This window comes from Hypomesus transpacificus, chromosome 5 (genome assembly GCF_021917145.1).
Source record: "Hypomesus transpacificus isolate Combined female chromosome 5, fHypTra1, whole genome shotgun sequence".
Taxonomy (NCBI): Eukaryota; Metazoa; Chordata; class Actinopteri; order Osmeriformes; family Osmeridae; genus Hypomesus; species Hypomesus transpacificus.
The window spans coordinates 1,687,076-1,709,569 of record NC_061064.1 but is presented as its reverse complement, the minus strand read 5'-3'; the positions used below and the strand labels follow the sequence as shown (position 1 = coordinate 1,709,569).

The 22,494-nt window shown below is 39.5% G+C and overlaps 2 protein-coding genes across 3 annotated transcripts; one reads left to right on the top strand and one right to left on the bottom strand.

Annotated features, from left to right (window-relative positions):
* Positions 1-1,202: 1,202 nt before the first annotated feature.
* On the bottom strand, positions 1,203-17,228 carry ophn1 (oligophrenin 1). Of its 2 annotated transcripts, XM_047020072.1 has the most exons (24): positions 17,129-17,228; positions 16,714-16,878; positions 14,957-15,052; positions 14,682-14,743; positions 14,432-14,503; positions 13,100-13,201; positions 12,402-12,512; positions 11,938-12,042; positions 11,687-11,816; positions 11,475-11,575; positions 11,184-11,275; positions 10,685-10,763; positions 10,362-10,395; positions 10,132-10,194; positions 9,283-9,357; positions 8,656-8,740; positions 7,868-7,926; positions 6,660-6,765; positions 6,101-6,260; positions 5,200-5,347; positions 3,661-3,996; positions 3,349-3,496; positions 2,853-2,903; positions 1,203-2,709 (listed from the first exon to the last, which is right to left on the bottom strand). In XM_047020072.1, the coding sequence occupies exons 2-23, from the start codon at positions 16,865-16,867 to the stop codon at positions 2,861-2,863; spliced, it is 2,361 nt and encodes a 786-aa protein (XP_046876028.1). In that variant the 5' UTR covers positions 16,868-16,878; positions 17,129-17,228; the 3' UTR covers positions 1,203-2,709; positions 2,853-2,860. The 2 variants fall into 2 exon arrangements, with proteins under 2 accessions (XP_046876028.1, XP_046876029.1); XM_047020073.1 differs by having other exon boundaries at positions 1,203-2,668; positions 16,714-17,169.
* A 341-nt stretch (positions 17,229-17,569) lies between these two features.
* Positions 17,570-21,024, top strand: yipf6 (Yip1 domain family, member 6). Its single transcript, XM_047020074.1, has 7 exons — positions 17,570-17,673; positions 18,396-18,524; positions 18,623-18,701; positions 18,941-18,983; positions 19,106-19,231; positions 19,375-19,532; positions 19,954-21,024. Exons 1-7 carry the CDS (start codon positions 17,641-17,643, stop codon positions 20,073-20,075), a joined length of 690 nt encoding a protein of 229 aa, XP_046876030.1. The 5' UTR covers positions 17,570-17,640; the 3' UTR covers positions 20,076-21,024.
* The last annotated feature ends 1,470 nt before the right edge of the window (positions 21,025-22,494 follow it).

Below are 22,494 nucleotides of genomic sequence, written 5' to 3'. Positions count from 1 at the left end.
CCCAGCACTGACTGTTCTTAAATTCCAGAAGATAAAAACATAGTTATTAACGAAATAAATCAAATAAATCCCTTTCTGATTCTGATAAAAAAAATATGGGAACAATTAAGGTTGGAAAGTATGGGTAGGCTATAATATAGGGTTAGGGTTGGGTTGGGTATTATAGACTACATGAATCTATAGTGGAATATGTAATTCTTAAACATATCCAAAAGCTCAAATTAATTTGACATTTCATCACAAAGAAGCCAGATTGTCCAGACAGTAATCATGTTGATAGCACTATACGTCAAAGAGTATAGAAGTAGTATAAGTTATTTGTATACGTTGAACAAGTTCGCGAGCACACCACAATAATGCCATTGAAACGTATGACGCGTAACGCAACCAAATTACGTACATTCGAAACTCAAATGTTAATTACATTTGGCGATGTCTCATAAAATTAGTGCTATAGTAGTACAGTAGTGGAAGTGAATGATATTGTGTTGTTTTCCGGACAACCTAAACAACCGGTGTGTCAGGTTGAAATGAAATAAAATGTTAAAATATCCCAAAAATCACATTCATGTAGAAGCGCCTATTTGTAGACAACTTTACGCGCCAAAACTAGGGGGCTGCCATAACGCTACAAATATGCAATTCATTTCCGCCGGAAGTGGTTTTCACAGCGTCTGCCGGTGTAAACAGCGATTTGCCTATGCTAGCTTGGGATCACGGTTCTACTACTTTGACATACTTGTCGTTTGACATTTACTACTGGATAAGTTGCCAACGTTGTGGCATGTACTTGTGGATAACGTCGTCGCCATACTTTTAAGTACATTTAGAGTAGATTTATAGTTATAAAGCTTTTGCCAGTCCATCATTTTGTAGCTTTTAACATGGAGCAAAGGAAATGTCAGAAGATGACTTTTAGTCGGTGATTCATTAGAACATTTGTTGTCTAGCTCTTCAATCTCTCAGCAAAATGTAGGCTAATTATTTGGCTAAAAGATGCCACACGTATCAGACAGAAGTTGTTCAATAAATTTGTAGCCCGACATTAAAACCATTTATGGCCGGTAGACTGATAGCGTTGTTTTACCCAATCAAAGGAATAAACACACAGGAACATCATGAACATTCAAATGGTCTTGCCAGTTGTCCTGGCAAAACATGTACTGTACTAGTCAACTTAAGGAAAACCAAACTATTGAAAGTAACGCTATTCCATATTTACTTTAATAATAGATATTTACAGAATCCACAATGATAACAAAATGCTCATAATCTTCTTGCCCTAAGACCTTCACATTTCATTTTCACATTTTAAAACATTATTTAAAAAAATAAAACATTCATCAAAAACCACAACTGTAGGCTATGGGGGCGTTAACAGTTATTCTAAATAGCTATAATAAAAACACGTATGAAATGCAATAACAAATGGTAGCCTAGCTAGTGTCGCCTACTGTCTTTTACCAGAGATGTAGAGCATGTATGGATGCTTTATGCATGGATGTAACCTTACCTACGACAATAAAGTATGTTATAGGGGTCACTTCTTTCGGGTCCAGTTGGTCAAGAAAATAACGGTCATGGACATGCTTCCAGGGAGATTACCACCAATTATTACCACCAATCCAAAATATACAAAGGGTAGGCAATGCATGGGTCTGTGTGACTATTGTTAACAGCTCAATTCCACATGGCAAAACTAAAAGAGTAAACCCATTTTTTTACAATACAAAATCGAAGTGAATTAGTGCTACCTAGCGTAGTAGCTCTAGCTAGCTCTAGCTACAATGTGTTAACAAAGTGTTGTGAAGACTGCCAGTATAGATATATAAAGCCTTTATCTATGACTGCTAGCGTCAGTTAAACTTTTAAATGACCCTTTCGGTAGATAACAACAATAATGGCAAGTAGCCTAAAGTAACCTCGATGTGTTTCCAGGATGACAAGTTGACTACTGAATGCTTAACAAATCATTGATCATAAATCAACTAGCTAGCTCTACCGATTCCACAGAATGGAACGAAATTGACGGTCACGATTAAAATGAATCATGAGAGAGGATTGTTCAGTAGCCTACATACATTGCTATACATGCCTACCAATGTCACCAATTGGGAATGATAAAATAGATGATCTACAGACAACTAAGCAGGCTATAATTGAACAACAAGCGATCAACCAGCACTCCATGCAACCACCAGTTAAAGTTTCAGTTGGTGTCAAGAGAAAATGTATATGTATTGGTATTTAGTTGAGGATATGCATACCATCTTTAAGGAATGATTGAAAATGACCATCATCTATCTACAGTTAATTTTGACTGGCTTCAATAAAGGGTTTTTAGGTTATAAAGTAACATTCAAAGATCATATTTATATCATTTGTGACTTAATTTAGAATTATCTTACACAATTCCCTCACAAATGGGTCCCCAATAAAAGTTAATCATATTGATTAAAAGTCAATCAAAAGTTTTTTTTTTTTTATTCCGCATGCATTGTGCAATCCAGATATTCAGTGTTGTCCTACATCCGAATGTTTATTGTCAACAACAACAAGGATATTCCTCTTTAGACAATGTTAAATATACGATGAAACACAAGGGGAATTACACCTTGTCACTTCAGGCACATTGAGAGTTGACGATGCTGGGGGTGAATCGGATGCACTGCATCAGAAAAGCAGATGAGATGAACACGAGTGAGAAAGCTAAAAAGGAAATTAACAGTATTGATATTTGATTTATATTTTGGTGTGCTTGTTGACAAACATGCATTTCTTACTAATTATTTGAGCAAAACATATGTTGTGTTAAAAGCAGTGGCTTTACAGGGTAGGGGATTCTTACATACCTTTTGATTCATCTGGAGGCATTTTCAAAAAACTTGGCTTTGGAAGCGACGCTGTAAAAAGAAAAAATCATTTCCAGATGAATGGAGAAAGGGTAACCACAAACCCAAACACTCAAATAACAAACTTAGTAAAATACGAATAATTTGGTATTCTGATTCAAGACTCAGCACATCTGATGTCCCTGACAAGAGGAGAGTTAAGGTTAGGAGTTCATAAAATCATTGTTATAATAAATCAACCAGACAGCTTGACAACTTGGGCAATGAATGCACTGTAATTTCAAAAGCATTAAGAGCATAAATGATTTATCAAATAAATGCTTTACTTTACGGGGTGGTGTAAACTTAGAAATCGTTACTGTACAAGGAGTGGAAAAGGAATGAAGCGTTGGCTGACAAAGCACATTTTGTGTTCAATTGTTCTCTTGATTAAGATTTTAATGAGTATGGACGGCACGTCTGGGTCTTGCTGAGATCTGACATCGACTGTACGTACTAAGATGCTGCAGTGTCTTCGCTGGGCACTGCGTCGGGGCTCCTCTGCGGAGCTTGAGTACGAGCAGGAGGGTCAGGGGGCCGGACTGGAGGCCGGCAGATGGCATGCTTCTCAGCTGGAGATCTTGTTTTGATCAGGTCACATTCACCTAAAATAGGACAACCTTTGTATTACACATTACTTGTTGGTGAAATTCAAGTGAATTGTTTCAGTGTACACTTCTATAAAGTGAACAAAATGCTGTACAGTATTATAATACTTCAATACTGTAAATGTATTTGGTTTTGTATGAAATACAAGTAACTCTGACACCTTCTCTGATGACTGCAGCCCCTCGTGGGGCTGGTCTTCTGTTCTGGAACGACAGCGCTCGGTTCACAGCGACTACTGGCTTCCCATTTGCAGTGGCCGAAGTTTCTGACCTCTGTAGTTTAGCCACCATTTTGGCCACATCACACTCAGAGTTTCGGTCCTGGGACGCGGCCGGTTTGGGAACGGGGAGCTGCCTGTGCGGGGGGTCCCGGGGGAGCCTGGGGGCAGGGCCCAGGGGCTTGGTCCTCTGGAGGGGTACAGGACCCCTGGGGCTCTCCCCAACCAAAGCTAAGCCCTCTGCTCGGCGGCCATTTTGGGCGTTGCCGTTCAGCTCATCTGTTAGAGACAAATGAATGTCTGTTACAGCAACAAACTAACATTTTGTAGAAACTCGGTTTGGTAGGCCTTAGCATGTGGGAAAGAATCCTTTATGTGGGTCCCACTGCAGTTTAAGTCGTACTACAGAACTAACTACAGACTATGGGTCATAATACCGGGTTCATATACAACATGGACACAGATCAATATGTGTTTGTGGCATACTTGATTCAGAATGTTTGGTGAATCAATAAAGTATACATTATAACCATGCATCCTTACACTTGAAAATGAACCACATCCACATTGTTGTTTTAGTTAGTATATATTAGTTTTTTAATACAGTACATGCAGGGTTACATTGCATAAATTCTACAGTTGATTTTCAATTATTATTATAATATAGTTATGCAGGATATACTAATCTGAACTTTGAAAACAGGAAAGGAGTCCATAGCAGGAAACAGGAAACACTGCCAGACAACGTTAGTTTAGAGGCTTGCTTACAATAATCAACTATTCATATTGAAGATTAAAATTTAAACAGAAATCATGGTGCAGTCTTTGTCTCATCTTTAACTCACGCTCCAAACCAGGCTTCTAGTGGTATTTGCACAATTTAAATACTGGGACAAACTTAGACAGGTGGTGGTTACGTGTTGTAGACAACATAGCTAGTTATGTGGTATCTTGAAGCAGTACAATACCACAGAGGAGGAGACCGTTTCAACCGTCCACAAGAGTCATTTCACCAGAATTTGTGAGAGATATGAATTATCTGATATAGCCTGAGTCAGTGTCCCACATCTAAACCCCCCCCCCCCCCCCCCCCCCCCCCAACAAAAGACAAACTTTGAGAAACCTCAAATCTCTATACAAATAATACTATACAAAGCAAACAGAGGTTCAAAGCACAAAACGCTACGCCAATTTTAATTTAAAAAAATAAAGTTAAAAAAAGTAATTTCGATGAATCTAATCATATTGAGGAAACAGGAATATATAAATCTAAGTATAATAGGTATGTTAGAAATGTTACTGAAAATCTTGCTCTTTTGACGGTTTATCTACAATTCTTTGGAGTTTGCATGTAGTCTACCATTATCATTTCTCTATAATGACATACTGTAAATTCACAGGGCCACAGAATGATAATGAGGGGATGGTAATGAGGGGATGGTTATGGTGGTGATGAATAAGTCAAAGGAAGAAGATAATTACTCTCGGTTGGCTGGAACTGGTCATGATTAAGGGCTTGGTATGCACGTGCTGGGCGTTTGGAGATTGTGATTGGTTGTCGTTTCCTAGGGGTGATCCTTGGAGGAGGCATGGGAGGGGCGGAGCTCTCCTCTGGTGGGCCACTGAAGATCTGTAAATATGCAAAACAGCCTTTCAGACAAAATAAAACAGATCGGCCAATCCACGTGATGCATTTCAAACATAGTTTTAAATTGTAAGATGGTTATATACTTGTGCACTTAATGGGCACTTGATTAGGTGTAGTACACCTGTTTTTGATCCGAAAATGTTGGCCGTGACTCATTATGTAAGGCACGCAGGCATGGGTAACGAGGTTCCGTTGTTAAACCAAACATCAGACTGGAAAGACCTAGTTAACGACCTAAGATACTTTCATTGTGGAATGATGGTTGGTGCGAGATGTGGTGGTTATTGGGTCTCAGAAACAGTTTGGGCATTGGATGCTGGGGTCTCGAAGGAACAAACAAACATCTGTTGAGCGGCAGTTCTGTAGGCAACACCTTGTTGAAGGAGAGGTCAGAGGGACTGGCAACTTTTCCAAAAACCTTGGCGTGAGATTCTTCACTCTGTTAGCCTGCGCTTCGTCCGTTACTGTTTACAACGTTAGCTTGGCTACTTGTTTGCCAATACCTTTTCAGCGTGAGATATACAAGGTGTAGAGTGAGAGCGTGAGAAATGGTTGAAATGCGTGTGTCACACGGCGAAACCGTGAGAGTTAGCAGCTCTGGTAGTAATACTACTACCATGCTAGTGCAGACATCCCAACCTGCAAAGACTCATTCCCAACTCGATAACATATGGGTTGGTCACTGACTGTACAGCACTGTCAATTACAGACGTACCAAAGCTCAACACAACTCACCTTCTTGGAATCCTCGATCAGAATCTCAATGACAATGTTCTGGAACTTGATATCCAACATGGCAGCCACAGTGTCCTCCTCTGCCCTCATAAGGGTGGGACCGAAGATCACCCCCATGTTGGAAGGTGTCATGAAATTCTCTCCACTGTTACTGCAAACACTGTCAACACAAGAGAATACGTTGTTAGTGAGATTAGAGTTACAACCACTCAGAAAGTATAACAAATATATATTTTGCTTCATGTTGAAGTATGCCATTGAATGGCACGCTTAAGACAAACTACCATCCCAATCAGATCCACTCTTGTTCAGTCTGACAGTTTAATATAGAACACATACACAACCAGCTAGTTTAATGAGCGTAGTAATAAAGTGTGGATTTATGTGAAGTGATGCCAGCAATATCTAGTATTTCAACTGAGCCAAAGGCAATATAATACCACAGTTATGCCATAAAACGACAAGACGAAAGACTGAACAAGCACTGCATGTTACATCAGATTAAAAGGTCTGCCTTAGAGGACCCAACAGTACAGTGACACATCCACAAATATCTTACTGGACCAGGTGCTGGATAAGCAGGTTTAGCATTTCACGATTCTTCTCTGGAAGCTTGTAGGTCAACGAATGAATGGCACCAAGTCGACAGTCAAGACTTTCAGATTCTAAAAGATAACAAACAGTTGAGCAGTGCTCCTTAAACTAATATCTTGATATATTTACTACGCATATTAATCACGGGTAATATTACAGAACAAAAAAACAACGAGTCTGTGAGTGTCTAACTGTGAACGCATAACAAAAGCACTCTTGGGACAATGAGGCTTTTCACAGTTAAGATAACAGCTGTGTACATGACGTTTCATGAGTTTAGCACTTAATTATAGTATGTTCAAATACAACGTGAGGATTGACACACCCACCAGGGATGGGTCCAGTGAATAGAAAAATAGACCCAAATAAAATACAGGACGACCAAATAATATTTCTGTGAGGTTGGAACCAGTAATGGTTCTAGAAATATCCATTAAAAGAATATGGCTGAAGCCATTATGACGTGTTTCCTATTACTTTTGTTTTATGTTGTGTGGGAGTCATTGGCTTCAGTCACTGCGACAAAAAGGATTCTGACTTCAGTTACAGCATAGGGAAAAGGGAACATGTTTTTTTTCCGTTTCCTTTTATAGTTGAAACCAACCCTGATGAACTTGTGAGTGAACCCACTTTGACCAAGTACAAATGCACGATGAACCAACTCTTGACTGAAGGGAACATTTGTCAGATTAGATGCAGATGTGCACGTTTTTGTCAAGCACCCAACATGCAATTTACAGGATGAGTAATATTGTAATAGTACTGTAGTACTTAAGTGTATTCAAAAGTAAAGACAAAAAAGTCAAATACTTAACTAGCCTGATAAAATCCATATATGTATATATATATATATACACACACACACACACACACACACACACACACACACACACACACACACACACACACACACACACACACACACACACACACACACACACACACACACACACACACACACACACACACACACAAACAATAAAACACAAATATAACTGCTAAATGTTATTTTGGAATGCCCTAAACATCAGTAAAAATAAAGACTAAAGCAAGATCAGTTGAGGTATTGCAGGTGTTATCTGTTGGCCTTGAATCCAGAGGGATTCATTGTTTTTCTAAACTGTCCAAACCGTTGTCATGCAGATAACTGTGAATACAGTTTGTGTTTCTTACTTGCAGCTAAAATGAGCTCCCTGTTGAGACCGTAAGTCATTAGAGGTTCCGTGAGGCTCCTGTGGATAAACACACACAATCCCGTCAGCTCTGTGTGAATGCTAAAGGTGTCATGTTATACTAAAACATGATTTTACCACATAAATAAGTGCTACTCATACTGTATGCATCTGAAAGCTGATTTCACTGTGTTTTCAGGACACGAGAGACCAAAGGCCTTGAGGAAGGCTTCTAAACATCTGCTTAGCCTCTAGCAGAGAGTGAGAATTGAGCATGTGAGAATAAATCATGAAGGGCAGAGGGTTGTGGCTCCAGTCCAGACCGGCCTTGAGGATGAGGGGCCTTGTCACAAAGGATCCGAACAGTGAGCTATTATATCGAGCACAGAGAGTGCGACACTCATTTTATCCCTTGCCAGCTACTAAGATTACCACTGTAGTCCAATTCTTATCATGATGATTTTCCATAACTGACATGAAACACAATTTATGAGGGCTTGGCGTCAAAGAGGGGTAGGTGCCTTAAACTCTATTTTACACAAGAAGACTAAACAAAGCCCCACTTTGACCGCTTTTACATTAAGTTCTCTTTTAATTACAACCTTAGGGTCACAATTTCAGTTGTGACCTTTTGGCAGCTTTCATTTCATATCCAGCCAATACGGCACTTCCTCCCCATTGGCTCAAAGCCCTTATGAAATTACAATTATGATCGGACAATACAGTTCATCAATATCTACTTTTGTATTTCTGGCTCAATGTCAGTCACTTTGCAGGAGACAACCATACCTGAGGTAAAACTTCATGGCGCTTGTGATGGTTTTAATATCCCAGTCACTGTTTTGGAAATCCACATCCCCTGGGCATGATTGGTCTGCAAGGAGCGGAGAAAACAGAAGAAGAAAAACAAGAAGTAAACTTGGTCGTCTTTGCAAACAAACTCTTGAAATTGACAGTTGGCTTTCTGAACAAGGTGCACTCTTTAGAACAGAAGTTTGGAACTGAACTTGTCGTTTAAATACAAACGTAAATAATCTAAATTTGTGAACATGTAGTATTTTTAATATTACACAACGATAGATTTCTTCTACATTAACATTCTTGTTACAGTATTTGGCTCTATCTGTATGTGGTTGGTAGTTTAAGATCAAGGCCTTAGCCAACAGAAATGACCCATAACTCGCATGGCTGAAGTGGCTCCAATCACTATCACTGTCTTGGCCATTTCCATTCTCTGTCATTTGAACAAAAGTTTTTTTCTTTTTCATATAGATTATTCCTTCCATTACGAGAGAGACAATGACACATTACCATTGAATGGATGTTGAATACAAGTTTCAAATCTCTTTGTTTTGAACAGTTCAGACCAGCGTCAAAAGACAGAAGGAACAGATGTTGACTGGGTGATTTCCTCACCAAAGAAGGCATTTAAAAGCTTCTGCACTTGGATGTTGCTGCCAACAGTTCTGTACACTCCTTCTTGTGTGAGTCCTGAAAAGAGAGGAAGTGGAAAAGAGAGAGAGAGAGAGAGAGAGAGAGAGAGAGAGAGAGAGAGAGAGAGAGAGAGAGAGAGAGAGAGAGAGAGAGAGAGAGAGAGAGAGAGAGAGAGAGAGAGAGAGAGAGAGAGAGAGAGAGAGAGGAGTTGAGCTGGCAAAAGGGAGTGTTTCCTCCCAAGGAGAGCAGGGGGAATGTGCTGCCTGCTTCTCATGGCCTGCATATACAGATGTTAAAATGGAGATGTGACAACCGTGCCAACGCTACATCCAATCTCCAAATGACGGGTTTGTTTCACTGGTTGATTGGTTGTTTGGTCATGTATGGCTATTGGATCTCTATGGTTGTGATCGAACACAGGAGCACAGCAAAGTGCTGGGTTTAGCAACGGCCCTAGCAACGTAGAATCTGAAAATTAAATCAAACGCACATGCAAAAGTGTTTCTTCGATGTGGTCTCCGCTCAGAACATGAATGCATGCTCATTTGCGGAAAGAAAATACAAGTTTGGCATTTTGAACCACCTGAAGGTATCAAAGAAAACAGACACATCTGGACTAGTTCAAACCAGGTAGTCAGGAAGTAGCCACAGAACAGAACTTCACTTTAGAGGCAGTCGTTTTACAGAGGCAGTCACTTCTTGCCTTCATGTATGGTAGAAGTGAGGCACAAACCATGACTTAACCTTGCCCTCTAGAGGAAAAGCGAGGAAATTGACAAGACATTTGAGAAAAGTGTAAAATGTACCAAATATTATTTTGAGGTACTTTACCCTTTGTTTCCACATAATTGATGCACTTTCTCACAAACTTGAATCCAACTTCATTTAATTCCACTGTGTAAGACAAGAGAAAGGGGCAAATTAACCACTCATCTGTAGGCTGTGGACATTTCCAAGAGCACATTATCTCAGCCTTTGGGGGTGAATATATTTAAACAGTAACAACTCAGCAACACAGCCTGAAGAAGGAAAGGCAATGCAGCCCTGGTAGGCACACTTACTTTCAGCTTGTTTGTGAATTGGGGAATGATAAATCTGAAATGAGTAGACAATGCCAGACTTTTTAACAAAGCATTCGGTGACCAATGACAACATTTTGAGTGAACAAATCAGAAAATGTAATGCAATTGAAAATTTCATATAAAATGATACATTTCTCCAAAACAGAATACAAAGTATTGCATGTATTGTTCTTCCATGACTACTGCTTGTTTACGAAGAAGGTGCAGCACTAACAACATACAATACACCTCCACAACTGTTAGCATCAATAGCCCATCTGAAAGGACCCTCCATGGGGGGGCTTGGGGCATCAAACACTCACAGGCTCTTTCCCATCCATGGCCTCGATCCACATCTTCCTTTCCCCTTCTGACAAGGCCTGGAGAATGACAGGCGTGTTCCTATGGCAACAGAAATGTCACATTACATCAAGGTGCGGGCTGCACCATGTGGTGACAAATCATTTTAAACACAAGGCCCTGTTCTCATGTGAAATCAATGATTTGCTTTTAAAGGTCGGTTTGACATCACAAGGCAGTGCAGTGTGGCGCCTGCCCCTCTGTCATGCATATTGTACTGACAGCCAAGCGTGTATAAATATGAGTTCACACTGTTCTCCTCCCAGACAACCTCTCCGTTCGCCATCTGCTTGCTCGCGGCGAAAGCTTGCCGCCAAGTCATTGTTTGGGCTACAATCCGTTCTTCCCACACTCGATGGCCTTGTAGACCACCTGTTCACGTTGACGCTCTAAACAGTTTATCCGGCAAGGCTTCCATGTTATATCACACCGCGTACTTTATCTCATGGTTTCTCTGTGTACCTCTCTACAGTCTCCACCTCGAAGCAGAAGCGCTTGTCTATGGATTCAGTCTTCCGGCGGATGCAGGATTTGAGTTTCAGTTCTGTGGGGCCCTGGAAGGAAAAAACACTTGGGTGGGTATAAATTAGGAAGAAAGAACGCCACCGCAATTTATGTCTTGGAGCAACAAATGGAAAAGGAGAGGCAGGCTGAGTGAGGCGTGAACACTAGGCTCCCTTAAATTGTTGCCAAATGAAACAACTTTAAAAACAAACCATTAAGACTGCTCACTATGAGCAGCACTGTGTTTACCTGTTTGGTTGCTGGTTTCTGCTCACAGGGAACCATGACAAACAGTTTGCTGTCTTTGTGATACCTGCAGTAGTACTTCACCCATGACACGCCTAACGCCCCTGGGAGACATGTAGCATACATGTAACATACGTGTAGCGGTTCAGGTCAGAGCTTGACCCTGTAGCGTGAATGTTTGGTCCAAGGGTATGTAATGTAGAATTTATACTTACACTTTTCTTGAGAGTACAGATAACCCTCGGAGACTGTCTGACCGTGCATTTTACTGATCTGTGATGGCTGTTTCACTCTCTTCATCAGCTCCTCCATCTCCTCACGAGTGCTCTCAAAGTGGTTTCTGGTCTGCAGATCAAATCACAACCTCCATCGTATCAAAGGGCTCTGCTACCCAAATCACATGACTGCTTTCTGGACTTCCTGAATGTATTTAATTGACTCAGGTGTTGCCCTTCACATCACTCACGTTCTGCAGGCTGAGCTGCAGCTCCTGTTTGTAGGGCATGAAGTCCTGAGTCATCTCCACAGTCAGGTTGTTCAGCGTTAAGATGCTATGAAGAAATGCCAAAACCTGTCCATCCCCAGAGAGTAAAACATACAAAAACATTATGTGACATATAGTGACATATAGTGTCTATAACCTAATTCATATAGTGTCTATAACCTCTAGTCAGATCGGCACATTTATTTGTTTAAAGAAATTAGAACGGTCCAACTTCATAATGACCTGATATTATAGAACCAGACATTTATTGGTTGGTGAGAGATTTATTTTAGCCCACACACATTCTACACTGCTATGCAGATGCATTACTCACGATTGTTAATTTGTTTTCCTGCTTCATCAGGAAACAAAATGTAATTTAGTGCTCGTTTAAAATGGAAGGCCTGCTAGCAATATTGAGGGGTTTTAAACAGGAAAGCACTTACAGGCTCCACAACGTCAAACTTCTTCCTGTCTTGCACTTGTTGGATCTGGTACACATACTCCACGGATGACTCATAGAAGATATGTCTTTCTTTGTCCAGAAGTTCGTCAGCCTACAGTAAAAAACAAAACAAATAATTGGACTTGAATGTAGTAATGCAGCAACTGAATGGGATAGTTGACCAATTAATAACCCCTAGGCTATCTGTTAACAGTTGACATAAGGCATATCTCTTTTACTCAAGTGTCTAAGTAGAACTGTCCTTCTCCGACCAAAAATGACAGAGTCAATGGGATAAAGAAGAATGGATGAGAGACTAGAGAATAGAAACTCTTCTATATACAGCTCACCTACTGTACATAATGGTCTCCCAAAAAGCAGTTGTAAAACCACTATTGCAAAGATATACCCATCATTCCAACAGCTCCCCCTACTGCTTGTTCACAGTCATTGAATTTGCTGCATTATGGAACCAAACACACAATTGTTTAGGTGTGTTTTCATGACTATAAAACAAACAAAAACACAACAATAAAAAAGAAGAAAAGAAGAAGAAGATAAACTTGGTGTTAGTTACAGTTTTACAAGTTGCTTATCCCAGAGAAAGCATGGTGATTCCATCCCTATAATTTAGACCAGGTGTTGTCAGAAATTCTTGCCACATTCTTGACAGAATATCTCTACAGCATTTCAACCAACCTCTTGTAGTTGTGTTTCCTTCTTCTTGGAGGACAAATTGAGATGTTTGTCTAATTGAGAGTAATATTTTTCACTCTCTTTCTCAAACTTCTTCCTCCTCTCCTGAAATAAACATCCATGTGAAAGTGAATAACATCTAGATAATTCCATGTAACTCCACGAAAAACAAATCAAAGACATCTTTTTGACGTAACAATAACCACCAGAGTGGACAGTTTAATGTGTTATCAGTAGGCCTGTTGAATTAAATGTTTTAGTTCTGGGCCCTGCTGATTACATTATCTTATGATTGTGATGTGTTCAGGAGCGGGAGATCGTTGTTGATAAACTACAGACCTACAGACGTACTGACAGAAGTCCCAAAAGCCATGCATGAGCTACAGACACACAGCCATTCAGTGAAAGAAGACTTCATGACCCGAGACCAATACAGCACTGCTGTGGAGCGTGCAGAGCTCTAATACCAGACTGTATGATCTACCCACCAGCGATAGCCAGCTCCATTTTTCCATAGAAATCATTCAAGAACCTGTCCAAAGTGATTTCTCTCTCCTTCAGCGATTTTCTTTTCCCCACTAACATTACAGCTACAGTCCTTTCCTCTAGAGTTTCTTCCACCATGAAATGGTTCTACTGAATTACTCCATTAGTAGCACACAGAGAGAGTGAGATTGAGATTTTTAAAAACAAAGGACTGTCTTACTAACTACTAAATACTATAACTTCAGTACAACCTTATCTTCAAGTTAGAAGACAGGAAGATGTACAGTAGGATGTATGTAAGCTGACAACAGTGTACTAGAAGTTTAAACTGTGTGCAAGGCTAAATGTCTTGCTAAATAGGCAGACTGTTGTCATGGCGAGCTTCCTACTTCAGTGCCATTAGTGTGATCTGCTCTGCCCGATCCTGCTTGTCTACTGTTTACTGCTTTTAGTGTCAAGAAAGGAGTGTCACATGACTGAAGAGCTATAGAAATGTTCATAGTCCAGAACAGGCTTTGCTGCTGTAGTATGTTTCTGTCAAAACCCTGTGTTTATAGAGCTTCTGTATCATTCAAGCTAATTTAACAATTACCAGTGTCAAGTTATTACTGCACATAATTACAATAGTAAAGTAAACTGACAAATTTGGTAAACTGACTGAATCGGGGGAGTCAGATGGCTGAGCGGTTGCCGGATCGATTCCCCGCCGTGCCACATGATGTTGTCTTTGGGCAAGGCACTTCACCCTACTTGCCTCGAGGGGAATGTCCCTGTACTTACTGTAAGTCACTCTGGATAAGAGCGTCTGCTAAATGACTAAATGTGAATCAGTCAAGATCAAGACCTCACCTTTGTCACACTTATTTGATCTTTCCGGAACTTCTCCAATGGCTTAATCAGCATGTCACAAGCATTCTGAACCTGCATGGGCAAAATGTCAGCATTAAATACTTTGATCACGATTTAGCAAACTATTTTAGGCTCAACAAATACATTAATTATTCTATTTAGTCCAATGGCTTATTTAACATTAGAAGGAAACTGTTGTGTATCTTTACAAACAGCTGGATATCAGAGAAAGAGGAAGCTGGTAACCCACCAGCATCATCCTGTCATCCTCTACTTCCTGCAGAAGACCAGCAAATTCTGAAAAAGACTCCGCTACGGACAAGAAGTAACACAGTTACAATTTCATATCTAACTATTCGAATGAAGAATATATTGGATGGAAACGTGGTTGTTGTTGCTGGTTTCCTTCTTAACAAAGAATGATATCTCACATTATTTGGTGTGACATGCCCACTGGATAATGTAATAATCCTGAAAAAAGGATCTTTATATGTCTGTGTACCATGACCAATCATATGAGCTTACCAATGTTCATCTCATCATCTGTCAGAGAATCGCCTATGAAGTCAAACTGGAACGCGCTCAGAGTCTGGGAGAACTTCTGAACAGCCACAGAATAACCTAAAACCACAGGAAACCCAACACCTGTTAATTCTATATTTGAAGGGTTCATTTCAGGTTATCATCTGGGTTAATTTAGTAAACTGTAGTTATTCACATCATTCTCCAGAGCAACAACTGTTTCTCCTGTTCAACAGCACAGTTACTGTATGAGAGCTACTTGTGCTTCATTAGCAGTGAAGTGTCAGATTCTGTTTACATCAGGGGTGTGCCTCAGAGGATTCAATCCAGATCTGCTTAACGTACCTCTGACTTGCCTACGCTGTATAGCTGACATTTCATGTGGTATTGCTTACAGGACATTGCAGATCCGAACCAGTGCTAACACAAAAGCATCTTGTTAATATGATGACCCACCTACCCTTACAAAAGGCTTGTTTTGTTCCACACAGATACAACTATTGTTATCTATGAAAGAAATGGGCTAGTAACTAATGCATCTTGTCAAGAGTCTGTGGCAGATTTGCCTACATCTATAAATGTTATACTGGTGATCTAAAATGAACACAAAGATTTACTTATGTCAGCCTTGTGACCAGGGGGGAACCATCAAGACGATACGATCAATAAGTGCCATGCCCTTCCCTTTGCATCACTCAAAACAATAAGCTTGTCTGTCCCTGAGATTAAAATGTGTGATTTGGATGGCAGAATGGAATCTTAGAGGATCAGACAATGCAAATACTGTTCAAGTCATTTAGTCCTACACCAACAGGGACAACAGACTTCATGGAAGGTATCCAAGAACTGACGTTTGGGCTCTGCACAGTGTGATTGCAATCGCAAAGCACTACAGAAAACCTTATGCTTTTGAAGAAGAGATCAAATCGCAAGAGCTTACATAAAGCATTCAACGCTCAACTTCTGATAACGGTTTAGATGTTTCTAGCGGATTCTTAGCTGCCCTATTGAGATCTGTCTCTGCACGTGTTGGAGGTTTTGACAGGGAAGTAAGGAGAGGAAGTAGGATAACGATTACCACACAGGATATGACTACGCAAAAACAACAATGAAAATGCTGAAACAATGAAAGCACATCAAAACGTGGAATACGATCCTTAAGCTGTATTGTTGTTGGTTTCCTTGGCCAAAGAGACGGCTATCTTTTAATCAATAAGAATAAAGTGATGTCAGCCTATCTGAAATATTCTTAAACATGGCCTACTGTTTTGTCACTGGACCATAGTTACAGCAGTGCCATTGATAAACAGTCTGATGGGTCTCTTGCCTACCAACACTTTTGCCAAGACTAAACCTTACTGTCACCTTGTCAGCCTAACGTCATTTGTCCATACTGATTATAATGGATATAACCATTGGGAGGACAGCTATCATACAGGAAATACATGAATGTACCATATATTAAGGAAGTAAAACTGCTTCCTAAATGAATAAAAATCATAAAGAAAAAGGAACTTAGATACACAATGTGCTGACTGAAAATATTTGATATGTAATGAGAGCAGTTCGTTTGATCAATGTAATCTCACCAGTACACTAAGGCTTTGAGCCCTGTGCATTTGACAGGGCAGGTGGCAGTGTCAATTCAATTGGTCTTGCCACCATCCCGATGCTGGCACTTTCTAAGGTTCAAAAGATTAAATTATGTTTAATTCCGCTCCCACATCTATCTATAACATAAAAAGTGAGCATATGCTTACCCTTAATTGCATTGATTACATTGTTGCCATCTTTGATTACGTCTTTGAGAAATTTGCTTGTTCTTTCCAATTCTGTTTCATAGCATTTGAGTCTTTCTCTAAAATCTGGGCTATCCAGATAGCAGTCACTAAATTCAAGAGGAGGATGCCCCATTCTGAAGTCAGCTGAAAATGAAAAACAATAGCTTAGAAATCCTTGATTTTAAACGGCGCAGCGTCACACAACATTTTTCCTAAACCTTTCCACGTCTAGAATCACATCCAGGAGCTCTCTTCCAGAATACAAAGAAAGTGTTTCCGTGCCTACGGTGCTAAAATAATAGTTGGTGCAAACGAAGGAATATATTCTGATAATGTAATTCACTCTAGTATACACTAATGTTCAGTACAAGTCCTCTTGAGGCCATCTATTTACCCTTTTGTTACTTTTCCCTAGTTGAGAGGCGAGAAGAATGAACTGAGAAGGCAGGCAAAATTCTGAACGCCTCCCTCGCCTTTCACACCCATGATGCCCTTAAAGCGACAGTACACTGAATATGGTCTCGGTGGACATGGACAGCAACAAGGCTTGTAATGTCAGATGTCTCAAAAATAATTGTTTGTGTCGCCCAGCATTACATGTATTTGAAGATATATATATATATATATGTTTTAGCATCTGGTTTTCTGACTATCCACAAACAACCAGTTGAATACAGTTTACCAGATGTACCAATGTATTTCTGCAAATTGTTAAGTCCGGGTTTATGTTTGCAATGGTATGCGGAAGATAAAAATGAACCCGAAATACTCGTTTTTGCTAAAACCTTGTTGCCATGGCAGGAATGCTACTTATGAAACAGTAATCAGTGTTTTTCTTTTTTTTTAAGTGGTTCCTGAGCTGTTGCAAGATACTGATGACGTTTCACATCCGTGTAGAGCGAGAAAATGGCGGAAGTCGATGAGTCCAGTAAACCTATGGTAAGAAAAAGTATATTTTAAATGTTAATTCCTGGACAACATTGTATTATTTTGATTAATAGTGCTCTGTATTTTGCAAGAATGTGGACCGCTGCTTTGTTTTTTGCTGGCAGCAAGCTTATGGCAGTTAACAATCTGGCCATGCTACTGTAGCTGGTCTGACTTCGGCTGGTGCTAATGTCAATGTATGTTGATTGTTGACTAGCTTAGCTTACCAAAAAAAAGTAGGTATTCTAACTGCGGTAGCTAGCCAACCTGACCGTTTCTAAAGTTCTATGTTGACAGTAGCTCTCGAACCTAGATCGGGAGCAACAAATGTGTAATTGTCTTGTCATCTTGATTTCTGGCAGCCCTTGTTTAGCATGCCTAGCCACTAGCCAGCCTAGCTAACTTGACTAATGAGTTAGCAGGTAACCTGGTAGCACTTGCTAGCTAGCTGATTGACTAACTTGGTTAACACACTTTTGCTTTTGCTTGGCTAATTAGTTTTCTGCACTAACTAGTTTAAATGCAAAAGTACTAACTCGAGAGCCAACCTCATATCTTTGAAATCTATTAAGAGTGCGTGTCTAATTGTACACCAACTAGCTGTTGTGCTAGACAGCGTAGTTGACTCCACGTATCACACGTTCTACGTCAGAGTCTCAGTGCTGTTTTTTGGGGGTAAAGTTTTCTCTTGATGTGGTTAGGTGCTAAATTCCTCGTTCTAACATAAATGCCAGTTTGCAGGCCTGTCGGATGTATCCATCTCAGAGGATATTGCTGTTGAAGGAGAGATCAATGTGCCTGTTCGATCGACGAGTCAGGATGACGAATTCTCCACTCTTGACGAGCCTGTCAAAGATACCATTGTAAGCCGATCGTCAGATTCAGACAATTGAACACAGCATATCATACTGTTCATAACAACATTATATTATGTAATTGTTATATTATGTTGAATTTATAGTTGAGAGATCTGAAAGCAGTTGGGAAGAAATTTGTCCATGTAATGTATCCAAAGAAGAGCTCGACACTCCTGAGAGACTGTGAGTAGTCCACGTGTATGTGTATCAAACAATGGCATGTTTGTTTTTTACTTGGCTGTCTCGTATTAATAGATGAATCAAGCCATATGAATATGAGATTCATTTCTAGCAAGCATCCAGCATGTCATTCATGCCACTCTACCTACTTCAGAAGTGATCATATACGTCGGTTTAGAATGTATACTCGGTTTCTACCTAACATCTGACTTGTTAAAGTTTTACATCTTTATCTTCTTCAGGGGATCTCTGGGGTCCATTGTTACTCTGTGTGACACTGGCGCTGTAAGTCAAACTATAAATACGCTGTTTCGTTGTCATACATATAAACTGCATAATTTCTATTGGTTTGTTCGGCATCAGCGTCTGAATCATGCCACATAACTGCCTCACTCTCACCGTTTTAGAATGTTACAGGGGGGATCAGTCGACAATAAAGAAGATGGAGGGCCTCAGTTTGCAGAAGTGTTTGTGATAATCTGGTTTGGGTCTATCATCATCACTCTCAACTCAAAGCTGCTTGGAGGAACCATGTATGTCACCCTGTGTTCTTTTGATGACGTACATTGCTGTAACTTGAATATAGAACCCTCTTCAAAGCACATCTCAGCCGATGGTTTTACTGCGTTGACATGGCTTTAATGGAAGCTCCTGTTTGTTTCCCTCATGGCTGTAGCTCGTTTTTCCAGAGCTTGTGTGTTCTTGGGTACTGCATCATGCCATTGACCGTTGCCATGGTGGTCTGCAGGATCGTTCTTCTGGGGGGGACTGGAACCGGAAGCTTCATTGTGAGACTGATAGTTGTCACGGCCTCGTTTGGCTGGTCCACATTTGGTAAGAATGTATTTTTTTAAATGTTCTGCAAATGTTCTATTGAACAGACGTTGTGTGTTCTGTTTTTATTATTTAAGTTGCAGTTATTTGTGACTTCCAGCAGATGGAGATGTAGCATCTTGACCAGAACAACTTTTTACGCTTAGTAACATTTACATTGTCATTTACCCTGATTCCCTATGTCACCTGACTCCATTTATTACATTATTTCAAATTCATACAGAAATGGACAGTCAAGTTAATTATTAGATCAATTATAAGTTTTTTTTATCAAACTTATTTTTACCTCTTAATAAACATTTAACATCTGAATTGTTTGAACTGAAACCCAATTGATCCCAACAAAAATGTGTAAAGTTATGCCACAGTTCAGCGGTCATCAATGTATAGATGTTTTTTGTCTTCTCATTCTCTTTTTTAGCCTCAACAGCTTTCTTAGCAGACAGCCAGCCTCCAAATCGCAAAGCATTAGTGGTCTACCCTGTCTTTCTCTTCTACTTTGTGATTGGGTGGATGATCCTCACATTCTCACCGTCCCAGTAAGAGCAACCTATTGACTGAACTCAAGCGAACTGAACACAATCCTTCTGAAATGAGAGGATTTGAGTCAGCACCTGGGAAAGCAGTCTCATTTGTTGAATTGGAAATTAATAAGCTTGATGGTAAAGTTGCTTGTATTCATCTGGTGCAACAGAAGGTTTGAAGAAATATTGACCATTCTGCACAGTGCTTTATATCATCGTTTGCAGTTTTTTTTTAAGCTGTTCTAAGGAAACGTGTATTACTGTACACTGTAATATCCCTTTATCAGAAAGCCCAAGATACAGACTAAGGGGGAATAATTCTTTATCTTAAAACATGTTTACTGTACTACGCAAGAATTGTAGTAGAAATCAAGTAAGAAAGAAAGATATTCTCCAAGGTGATGGCCCCAATGCACAGTATTGACCACTGGGACCAGGAGGAAATGTACTCTCTTTAAGGTCTTGGTAGAAGATGGTTAATTCCACGATCTTCCTGGGTAATGAGGGATGTCAGTGGGGGAGCTGTGAACAGGTCCTAACCACAGCCTGTGCTTCTGCTCAGAAAAACATGTTTTCAACATTACTAAAATACTTCTGTTTAGTTTTTTGGAATATTTTGTTTCAAATGTCAATGTCTAATTCAGTTTCAGAAATCAGGATTGTACTATCAAGAGCTATAGTGGAGTTGCTAAATTGATTTTCTTTCTTTTTTTTCTGGTTTTTACTTTTTTTGGGGGGGGGAAAGGGTATGTTTTTATTTATAATGTGTCTGTTCATTTCTTAACTAAATGTGACAGTATATGACATAAATGATATATATTTATAATTTCTGTGTATTAAGGCCCCAAATTCAATTAAGTGTCTGTTTCTGTCTTCAACCTTGTTTTTGACACAACTTTCTGCATGTTGTTTCTAGAAATGAAAATGTTCTATAAGAGCAAATGCTGTTCAATAAACTTTGAACACTGTGCTGTAGTGTGGAATTGACATTCTAAACACTTGATGACAGCCCAGACACAATCTGTTAAAAAATACAAAAAATAAGATGAGACACCACCTACAGCGATTAGTTTTCTCAATGCATGAAAGAAGAAATTGCGTTGGTTTGCAGCATGAAAACAGGACCAGTCTGTTCTCAATCATACCGTGAGTAATAAAACAAACCAAGGTTTCATCCACTTAACATTAATCTGGTGAAACAGGTGTAACTGAATTTTTATTTAAGCATGTCCTGAGGTAGCATAGAGATATAGTCAACAACATGTAAACACAATACATGTTTTTGTTATCTTTTGCTTGTGTTCTTAATCTAACCCGAGGCATAATATATAATTGAATATTGATCCTAGATCCAACCCACCAAGTTCATAAAAAAAAAACATACCTTTGACTAAGCATTCCTTGATGTCCAACATTATAAGCTCCTGAAATGTATTTTTCTGGGCCTTTCCGTCATTTGTAACTCAAATTATAATTAGGCATAGATTGATAAAGCACTAAAGTATAAAGATATTGAAATGACCTTTTCTTAAAATCATCATGTAGCTATGCTCACAATATTGTTTTGGACATTTGAACATTGTTAATCTTTATGTCGCCCTATAGATTATTGTGTAAAGAAGAAAATAGAATTTGTCTTCAAGTTCTCCATGGAAAACATCAACTTAACCCCTTGTGCTGCCTTTGGGTCACAAGACCCACCTTTTGCACCATGAGGGACATAATGTTCGAAGTTGAATTGAATTGAGGAATAAAATTCTAATGAATGTTTTGAAACGAAATGTCAAAGATGGCACTTTTGAGTCTGACTGGCATGCAATCACTAGTAGGTCAAGCATTATGGTTGCCTGCAGAATTTGAGAGATCCATTATTGTCTTTTGACAGTTAATGAAATGTTAACTGCTGATTCTTGTCAATCTCCGAGGTCTGTCTCCGTGTACTGATGACAGATTATCATGGTGTCTCATGGTCATGTGATACATCTTGTGCATTTGGAATTTGATCAATATGAGTCTTACTGGAAATCCATCTGCGGATGAACATCCAGACATTCTTATGTTCTTTAAGGAAAAAACACTCCAAAATGTGAGGGATATCTTAAGACTTTATACTGTGACATTAAAATGCATAGAACCTTGGAACGTTAACTGACAGCAAACTGATCTCATAGCTGAATTTGAAGTACAACAGTTAAAACTATTATTACTCATATTCATAACAGACCCTCTAAAATACAAACATTTTCAGCCAGTTCTTACAGACATGTATTATGTTCTAACCTGGTACAATACATTTTCATTGTGTTTTGCTGATATGACCATGTGTGGTGATCTTTAAAACGTACATTGTGTATACAAATGTCACAATAAAATCTTTTGTTCGGTTGTCAACATCCTACAATGTGTGGGTATTGCATGGTTCCGAAGGACATTCCTTG